The sequence below is a fragment of the Penaeus vannamei genome, chromosome 8 (genome assembly GCF_042767895.1).
Source record: "Penaeus vannamei isolate JL-2024 chromosome 8, ASM4276789v1, whole genome shotgun sequence".
In the NCBI taxonomy this organism is placed as follows: domain Eukaryota; kingdom Metazoa; phylum Arthropoda; class Malacostraca; order Decapoda; family Penaeidae; genus Penaeus; species Penaeus vannamei.
Window position 1 is genome coordinate 22496433 of NC_091556.1, and position 10000 is coordinate 22506432.

Genomic DNA, 10000 nt, shown 5'->3' on the forward strand with positions numbered 1-10000 from the left:
GACTAACCCTTGTACTTAAAGGCATGGACAAGAGTATTACTAACCTGCCTCCCGACGCAATAGCAGCAGAGATTGAACGCACCATCACCCACGCTAAAGTAGACGACGTCTATATAATGCAAAAGTACAATCTCATTAAGGTCCGCCATAATAGCCTCACCTCTGCCAACCTCATAAAAGAGAGAGGACTGAAATTGTTTGCTTTCTCAGTCACACCGTCAAATAGAACCAGAAAGATTCACAGCATTCAGTCAATGCATACACTGTTATGAATATACCCAAAACAAAAGTAAATGCCCCAATAAAACAACCAAATATTGTTCTGAATGTGAGGAGACAGGGCACACCTACACGGAATGCAACAGTAGTTTCAAAAAATGCCTCAGGTGCAAAGGAGACCATCGTACTCTGGCTAACAGTTGCCCTGAAAGAAAAAATATAATTAAAGAAACAGAGACAAAAAAGGCAGATGAGGTTAAGGCGGCAACAAAAGCTACAGCAAAGTGGCCAAACACGCTGCCTCCGCCACCATCTCGGCAACGAAAGACACAATAATTAAATCGATACAGAACGCCACTCCCAAGGTTAACCAACCAATTAAATAGCTTCCTAAGAACACCTCTCTCGAGATCCTGACGATGCTGATAAAGGCCCACCTAACAAGCTTAAAAGAAAAAGAATCCTGACTATAATGCCATTGCCAATAGAGGACTGCGCAGGGCTGGCCTCCCAGAGGTTACGCTCGAGGCAGACCCCAACTCGGCAGAGATACTCAGGGTCATTGCCCCAGAACCACAAAAACACATCATGGAAACCGCAACCTCGCAAGAGAGCGTGTTCTCGCACGTGAGAGCCCTAGACATGCATGACAGGCTCTTCAGTGAGCAGGGGGGAGACGAAGAAGAAGAGGAGATAAATATAGAGACTGCCCCGAGCGAAAATAACCAGGCGTTGACATTCATTACGCCTGTAGTAACTACGCACATATCCACCAAACAGTTTGAAGGGGCTAGAGCACGCTCACGCTCGGTGCCACACGCACGAAGTGGCGCTCATGCCGAGGCCCCAAGATCAGTCCAACCCAGCACCAGCTCCAAAGTTGGCCAAGACATCGACGCGTCAACCTCACAGACATCAACCCCACAGGCTACCCTCAAGGACGGTATCCCCACTGACCCTAAAGTACTCGGCATCAGACTGTACGCAAATGAACTAAAAAGATTCCATAATAACAACAGAAAGACAAAAGGGGACGAAATAAACAAAGGCAACATAAAATACACGTTCAGTAACCCAGATTACCATTCCCCGGAAAAAGAATAAAAAATTCACAAACACCTTCAACATGGAAACATCAATATGCCTAGCATGATAGAAAAAAGAAATCCCAGCAAAATTTGTAATGGGTTCGAAGAACCATGCCAAGCCCCCACAGAATCAAATAAAGAGAAACTCCAAGGATGACCAGACTCCGTATTCTAGAATATAATGTATTCGACTGGACCAAAGAGCGAGCACGAGAACTTAGAAACACATACCGTGAGTTCGACCCTGACATCATCCTAATTAACAGTCACGGGAAACCCGAAACAGACCCAATCAAAATATACACATACAATACCTACACCAGCAACAAGTCTGGCAAAGCAAATGATGGGGTGGCAATTGCAGTAAAAAGATAACATTAAACACAAGGGCATTGATGATTTCCAGGCCGAGGTTCTGGCCAACAAACTGGACACATTACTTGGCCCAATAATAATTGCCACAGCATACTTCCCATCGAGACGTCCATATCTGCCTGACGCTGACTTCATGCGTCTGCTCAGACAGCAAAAACCCATATCTGTAGGGGAACCTTAATGCTCTACACCGCATCTTAGGGCACGGGAATGACAACCCTATGGGTCGTCGACTCGCCACCTACGTCAACCATGGCCAAGCTATCATCGTGGGACCAGATTTCCCAACACTAATAAGACACAACACGACGACAACCCCAGACGTCGTTATTACGAACAGATATAGTAACCTCAACACACACCTCTCACAAGGCCAAATAACCACCAGTGACCACCTGGCTCGCTTTCCTCAGGATGATCCTGCCCATCAGGTCGTCTCTATTCGAGACAACCCTGGATGGAGGAGGCCTGTGGGACGACCGAGGAAGTCATGGCTTGGGCAGATCGACCAAACCTGCCGTGAAGAACTAGAGATGGGCCGAGTCCCTGCCTGGCGTCTAGCCATGAGGGATCCTCGTAGGTGGAAGCGAAGGGTGGATGCGGCTATGCGCCCCCGTCGGCGTCAGCCCCCATGATGATGATGATGATGACCACCTGCCAGCACAAGCTATCATATCCATGTCACCAATAATGATACCCAGACAGCCAACTAAAGACTACAAAAAAGCGGACTGGCAAAAATACAAAGAAAAATTGAGCAACACAAGAGAGATACAGCAGCATAATAAACCACACACCGAGATCGACAAAGCGGTGGAACAATGGGAAAAAGAAATGCAGCAAAAGAAGACTGCATTCCAAACAAATTCTACACTACAATTCCCCATCATAAAACAAATCATCAACTTAACATCTTAAAAGCCCTCTATCAAGAAATTAAAAGAATGAGCGAATCAACAGGATGGAGCGAAGATCTAAGGCAGAGATACAGGGCCCTGCAAATCCAGCTCAAAGAAATATCTAGAAATCTAAATGAAGAAAACTGGGGAAATCTACTAAACGAACTAGCCATGCATTCAGCAGGGAAAGACCCCAAAACATTCTGGAACAACATAAAGAGATTAAAAGGATACGACACCCCAAGCAGCCCATACCTTCTTAGTCCCCAGAATGAAAAGATTTATGAAAACACTGAGAAAGAGAGACTATACACAATGCATTCTGGTCTAAGGCCTTTAAAATATCGGACAAAGAGAACCTCGACTTTGACAATCAATTTGAAAATGTGATCCACAGAGATCTTGAAAGATTCCCGGGAAAACTCGTGCCATATCGATTCATAGAATAGTGAAACAGGTAATATCAAAAATGAAAAACAAAGCACCGGGCAAATCCAAGATCAGGAAAACCGACTTGGCTAATTTACCTGACATGGTGAAAAAAAAAACTCACATATATTCTTAATACATGCCTGGCCAGTGGATATTTTCCAAAAATCTTACAAGGAAGCCATGATCGCATTAATTCCAAAACCAGGTAAACCACTTAATAAGAGTAGAGAACTTCAGGCCTATATCATTGCTGGAAATACCTGGAAAAGTTCTTGAAAGAACTGTCAACAACAGGCTGATGGACTTTCTCGAAATAACGACACTAAACGCAAATCAATATGGCTTCCGCAGAGGAAAAGGCACCACAACAGCGATTGCAATCACTTATTGATGATGCATTCTGCTCTCGACCGCCGCAACGACAACACCTCTGTGGCATTAGTGTTGCCTGATTGGCATGATACCTCTGCCTGACTTGACATTAATGTCACCTATTTAGCGTAGATTGTATCCACACCTGCTCGGTGGCATTACTGGTACCTTCTTTGCGGCTCATCCTAAGTGGGTTACCATCATACCCACATCCTGGCATCACAAGTGAGAGACTATAATAGCAAGCTATTGTGAATTTGACTAGCCTGTCACCTCGGTCAGCTTGTTTTTGAACATGTGGCTCTCGTGGTTGCCCCTCTCTTGAGGATCCACAACACATCACACCAACACAACACAATTACATAACTGCACTGCTCTAAAGGACATTATTTGCTTATTGGTAGATAAGTAAATAAATCCTTTTGTTGCCTTTTCAGTGCCCTCTTTCTCCCTGCGCTATTTCATTTCACTCTATTCCATCCTCATTCCTGGGCGGCGCAATGGTGCTCTCAACCTCACTTCGGTGTGCTAGTTGGGGGGCCACTGACCATAGGATAAACCTACATTTCCTCGTTAGGTGGGGTGAGGAGCCAGGGATTGACAGGCACTCTCAGCTACTCTAGGATAGGGTTAGGAATAGGTCCCCCTCTGGGGCGTCCTTGAGCAGTTCTAGTGATCCACCCTTCGTCCTCCCAGACGCACGTCAAGAGTGCGGGGGGGGGGGGGGGTTGCTGTAATCCACAAACCACCTCAAGGACTAGGCAGGATTTCATTTACTGAACTAATATGTAAGAATGCCGAAAGTCCGGATAAAAGCAGAGGGAGGGCCATCCCCAGGAAAGAGGTCTGAACTACTGAAGATGCTATGCCAACAGGATATCAAGATCGCCAAGCTTCTCTCCACCCAAGATGGATACATTGCAATAACAGATACCGACCAATGCACCAATAATGTCTTCGAAGATGGTACCCGAACCGTTTTTAGCGCAGCAGGCTTCTCGACAATCCTCTCCCCTGAAAAAAGAGCAAAAATGACTTTAGTCTTAAAGGGAATTGACGAGGAGATACTTAAAGAATTTAACAACTCGATTGAGAAGGAAATAGTCAAATCTACTCCTTACACAAAAGTTGATGACATCGATGTGATGGAGAAGCCACACATCATAAAGGTCATATTTCGATCAATGGCTATGGCAGACAAGGTTAAGGAGACTGGACTACAATTATTCTGGTTCTCAATACCCCCCCGCAACATTGAATACGAACGGTACACCAACGTTCCACAATGTATGGTGTGTTATTCGTATGACCACATAAAGAGCTGGTGCCCCAATCAGGAGAAGAAAATGTGCAGTGAATGTGCAGAGGAAGGTCACATTTTCAGGGAATGCCCTAATAAGGCAAACCCTAAATGTGTCATTTGTGGGGAGAACCACACAACCCTTTCTAGCAGGTGCAAGACCAGGAAAGATATCATATGGAAAATAGAACATGAAAAAACAACAAAGGAGAGAGAACAAAACGCCATACCTTACAGCACAGTGGCCAGAAGAGCATCAGATGCATCCTTAAAAGAAGCATCTGCTTCAAACCAAATAATTAATCTCCCTAATGAGTTCTCCTTCAAAGTCCTGGTAATAATCATCAACGCTCACCTAGCCAACATCGGCAGACCTGGAACGTATACCCAGGAAGTAAAAAAGGGATTACGAGCTGCAAATTTACCAGAGGTTCAGGTCCCTAACCATGTCAACTCTGTAGACACTTTCCAAGTCATACCACCCCCACAGCCAACCGAAAGCCAGATGACCACACAACAAACAGAAAGAACACCTTTACAGCCAAGTGGAGAGCAACTCTCAGTACGCCCAAAAGCTAGACATCCCTCGATATCCACAGCTTAGCACTACAAGTGAACAATGATACCTCCAGGCCCTTAATACAGCTATATCCACCATGGATACCGATAATGTCACACAAGAGGAGGAACTAGAAATCAACTTCCCCTCTCAAGAACAAACCCCCACTAGCACAGAACAGAGAAAACCCAAACCAGGCACCAGATTGCTATATGGAGGCATCCCAGCAGACCCAGAAGAACTCGGGCTCCAAATATACGCACACGACCCTAAAAAGTATGCCAATTACGACAAAATAATGATTGGCAAAGAAATAAAAACCGGAAACCTAAACTTGCTTTTCACCAACAGGAACTACATGCATAAAGAAGAAAAGATAAAAAGGCATCTAGAAGCAGGCTCTTTAGAGGTTAACGGTAGGTTGATTGTAGGAAGACACAAGCTGAAAGGTGTAAGAAACGAATATGCAGAAATAATGCAATCCTCTTCCAAGACAGCGAAATGACTACCCTTAGAATACTAAAACACAACATCTTACACTGGCAAACAAGAAAACAAGAATTATGTCATACATACACCTACCACAACCCAGACATCATCCTCTTAAATAGCAACGGTTTAAACAGCAATGAGACTCAAAATCTTCCCATATGACATCTACCAACAAAACAGATCAGGAGAGAGAGCATATGGGGTGACACTTGCCGTAAAGCGAGGAATATGTCACCGCATCATAGACGATTTCTAACACGAAATTCTTGCAGTGGAAATAGAAACGTCTTGGGGACCGGCAGTCATAGCAACAGCATATCTCCTACCCTGCAGGCCATTCTTACCTTACCCAGACATCCTCAGACTCCTCAGATTACACAAACCAATGTACCTTCTAGGAGATTTAAAGGGAATACATAGAACGCTCGGCCACAATGACAACAACACAGTAGGTAACAGTCTATCCAGACTAATGGTAGATGGCCGCCTAACTCATCTGGGACTAGACTTCTCCACCCTCATTCGGGACAACTCTGCTTCTAGCCCTGATACAGTACTATGCAACAGGTATGGTTACTTTAACACCCGCATAACACCTGGGATACTTACCACCAGTGACAATTTACCAATGGTATTGGACCTATCCACTAAACCAATACTCATCCCATCTATACCCAAACCAGACTACAAAAATGCCGACTGGGAAAGATACAAGGGAATACTACAAGAAAAAACATGTACTCAACTACAAGGAAAACCTTATGAAATTGACGCAGAAACAGATCGTTGGCTTCAAGACATACTTGAAGCAAAACGAGCATCTATCTCCATAAAGACCTTCAGAATTCTTCCACACCCAACCAACTCACCAGAAGTACAGCTCCTACAAACCCTATATCAAAACATAAGAAACCTGCCCAACCTCAGAGGATGGGATCAAGCATTAAGACATGTTATAATCTGAAACCGTCTAATCAAAGCATGTAGAGCCCAATCCAACATCAGATGGGCAGAACTCACAGCCAACCTCTCAGGCAAGGTAAAGGATTCAAAAGAATTTTGGAGACAGCTAAAAACCGTAATGAAAAAAACACGTTTCTCAGTCCCTACATTTTCGACGATCTGGGTAACAAACTCTGTGATAATGTAGTCAAAGAGGCTATCCACTGTACCTATTGGAGAAACACATTCCATATCTCTGACAGCGAGAATGAAACCTTCGATGAGGAAACTGAAGAGAGGGTCCTTGAAGAATTAGTCTTACATAACAACCAATTAAATAGTGATCCCCTGATTAACCTGGCACGACTTGATAATGAGGACCCACTGATCACCTTTATAACAACTGAAGAAGTCACCAATGTGATCAGACGAACAAAGAACAAAACACCAGGCCTCCGGCCATTTCCCGGAACAGTTCAAAACAGCCATAATTACACTCATACCAAAAACAGGAACACCCCCAAATAGACCTGAGAACTTCAGGCCCATATCTCTCCCTGAGATACCAGGAAAAATCTTAAGAATCATCAATACCCGTCTGCAAACATACCTAGAAGACAACGAAGCATTAAACCCAAGACAATATGGGTTCAGGAAGTCACATGGCACCTCCACCGTTATTGCCATAGCTTATGAAGAAATAGCCCAAGCCCTAGCAAATAATAAGAAAGTCAATGTCGTCCTGCGCGATGTTACAAAAGCCTTTGACAAGGTATGGCATCCAGGCATCAAACACCGACTAATAGGACTCAACCTCCCCATACCTCTAACCAAATTACTTTTCAACTTTCTACATAATAGTAAAACAAAACTAAGAGTTGGTCAAGTGATTGGTGAAGAACTCTCCCTACAAAGCGGGGTCCCTCAAGGAAGCATACTATCACCCACCCTCTATATAATATACACTTCACCCATCCCTCCTCCAACAAGAGACAGTAACTACAACATGTACGCAGACGATGTCACCCAGATCGTTTCTCACCCTTCCCGCCGAAAGGAATTCTTAAGACTCGTAACAGACAGAACTATCGCTGCTGTAAATGAATTCGAGGAAGCCTGGAAGATCAAAACAAATAAAAACAATTTCCTGATAATTCCCGCCGCCAGAACTAAACCAGGCAACCTTGACTTAAGAAGCATAGATGCAGGATATACAAAAGAAGGAAAATTACTTGGTTTAAAAATAACAACAACTGGCATATCCACCCACGTAAAGGAAAGAACGAAGATAGCCGGGAGCACCCTAACAAAACTAAAACGCTTCTCCAGTTACCATGAGGAAGTCAAACTCTGACTATATAAAGCACTGGTCAGACCAATACTAGAATAGCCACCAGTTCCCTCAAATACCATTGCACAATCCTCGTGGTACAATCTCCAAGCCATCCAAAACAAAGTCATTCTATGGATAAACGGTACAAGATGGCCAAACCCTCGTCCCTCTATAAGAGAGATACACACGGCCTACAATCTAGAACCCATTAATACCCGCATACACAGAATGGCAGAAAGAACTTGGGACCGCTTAGAATACACAGAAGACGTTAACTATGAACAAATAAAAGCAACCCATCAGAACATGGCAGGAGAACATCGCTGGTGGCCAAGAAGCCTAACCAGAATAAGAGGAAACCCCTCTGAACCAATTTACTCCAGGAAAACAGATAACAAATACAAAACAAACAATCCCCACAAATCTATAAAGTATAAACAAATAGCAACAAACACGACAACTAAAGAGTATGGCCATCTTAGCCTCTCCTCTCCCAAAGGGAGTTGGGGAAAGAGGGAGAGAGAGTATGGCTCCACCGCACGATTGTGGCTTCGCTCCTGCTAATTGCCGGTGGCAGGTGCGAGGCTGTAACCGTGCAGCAATGCAAGGAACACCGTTATAAGCAAATACTAATTAGAATCTACAAAATAAGACACTTGCCTGGAAATATAAACTTACCTGAAAGGATTACACCGTAACTTACCTGAGAGATGCAAGACAGGTGCATGAGAAGACTGTAAATAAACAAGCTGTAAATAGAAGAAGAAGAAATATGTGCATGGATATGAATTAAAGAAATTCAACTCCATATGCATCAATGCGTAACCATCGGATACAGACGAATGCATGAATTAACGATTATGAAAAAAGAGGGAGCCTACTATGGCAAATTCATTGCCATAGTAGGCTTTCAGGAATGTGAAATGTTTCATCACTTGGCAACTCCTCTGTGTGTGTGTGTGTGTGTGTGTGTGTGTGTGTGTGTGTGTGTGTGTGTGTGTGTGTGTGTGTGTGTGTGTGTGTGTGTGTGTGTGTGTGTGCGTGCGTGCGTGCGTGCGTGCGTGCGTGCGTGCGTGCGTGTGTGTGTGTGTGTGTGTATGTGTGTGTGTGTGTGTATGTGTGTGTGTGTGTATGTGTGTGTGTGTGTGTGTGTGTGTGTGTGTGTGTGTGTGTGTGTGTATTGTTTTCATGCGTCTGGCAGCTGTGGGGTAAAGATTGTTATTAATATTTACCATTGTACAAGGTGACAATATGAAATGGTGAGGCAGAGATCCAGTTGACGAACCTCAGAACTAGCTCTAACTTCTCACCTGAATGCAAATATAGAGTGCAGTGAGACCAGTTGCAGGTGAACTGACTGCACTAAAAGTCTCCACGTAGGAGTCTTACAAGCAGACTTATGAATGCTTAGATGTAGGCACAGTGAAATAAACTTGTCTGTCATGCTTATTTTTAAAAAATCTTTTACCATAGTTGAACTTTATTTTCGGAGTAACAGTATTTGAAGTGCCTAAAATGGCGAATATTTTTTGCTGTTATCTCATATAATAATAGGTGTACATAAAAAAAATTCTATATAGTTATTAATACGATTTCATTCATATAATTACTTTAATTTTCAGTGACAAGCTCACTTTATTTGATCTTGTTGTTTTCGAATTTTTGGATCATCCATCAGCATCTCTGATTACTGGTTCATTCATGACATGGAAATTACGTGACTATCCATAACTTTCACTCGCCACTAACCACTCATCAGTATTCTAGCTTGAGGAAAATTCTATCATCTAGTGTCCGCAGTGAATTGTCATTGTGGAAGTTATTGGCGTTTCCTTTCGTCGACCATCCTGACTTGCATTAACCCCTTCCCTCTTTTCCGCAGGGTCCCAGAAGGATGCCTAGAAGCCTGCCTGCCGGACATCTCATACCAGCGTCACATTGCGCGTGGGTCCAGCCTCCGGCCCTCCTTCGTGATGGGTCGTGCCTTTA

The 10000-nt window shown here is 43.8% G+C and overlaps 1 protein-coding gene across 1 annotated transcript in view; it reads left to right on the forward strand.

The window, feature by feature from the left end:
- The window catches only part of LOC138862407 (uncharacterized), a 137302-nt gene that overhangs the window by 124888 nt on the left and 2414 nt on the right, over positions 1 to 10000 (forward strand). The window contains exon 4 of the mRNA XM_070124427.1: positions 9894 to 10000. This exon is cut by the window's right edge and continues 2414 nt beyond it. Coding sequence (XP_069980528.1) covers positions 9894 to 10000 — 107 coding nt within the window. The remainder of the gene's footprint in view (positions 1 to 9893) is intronic.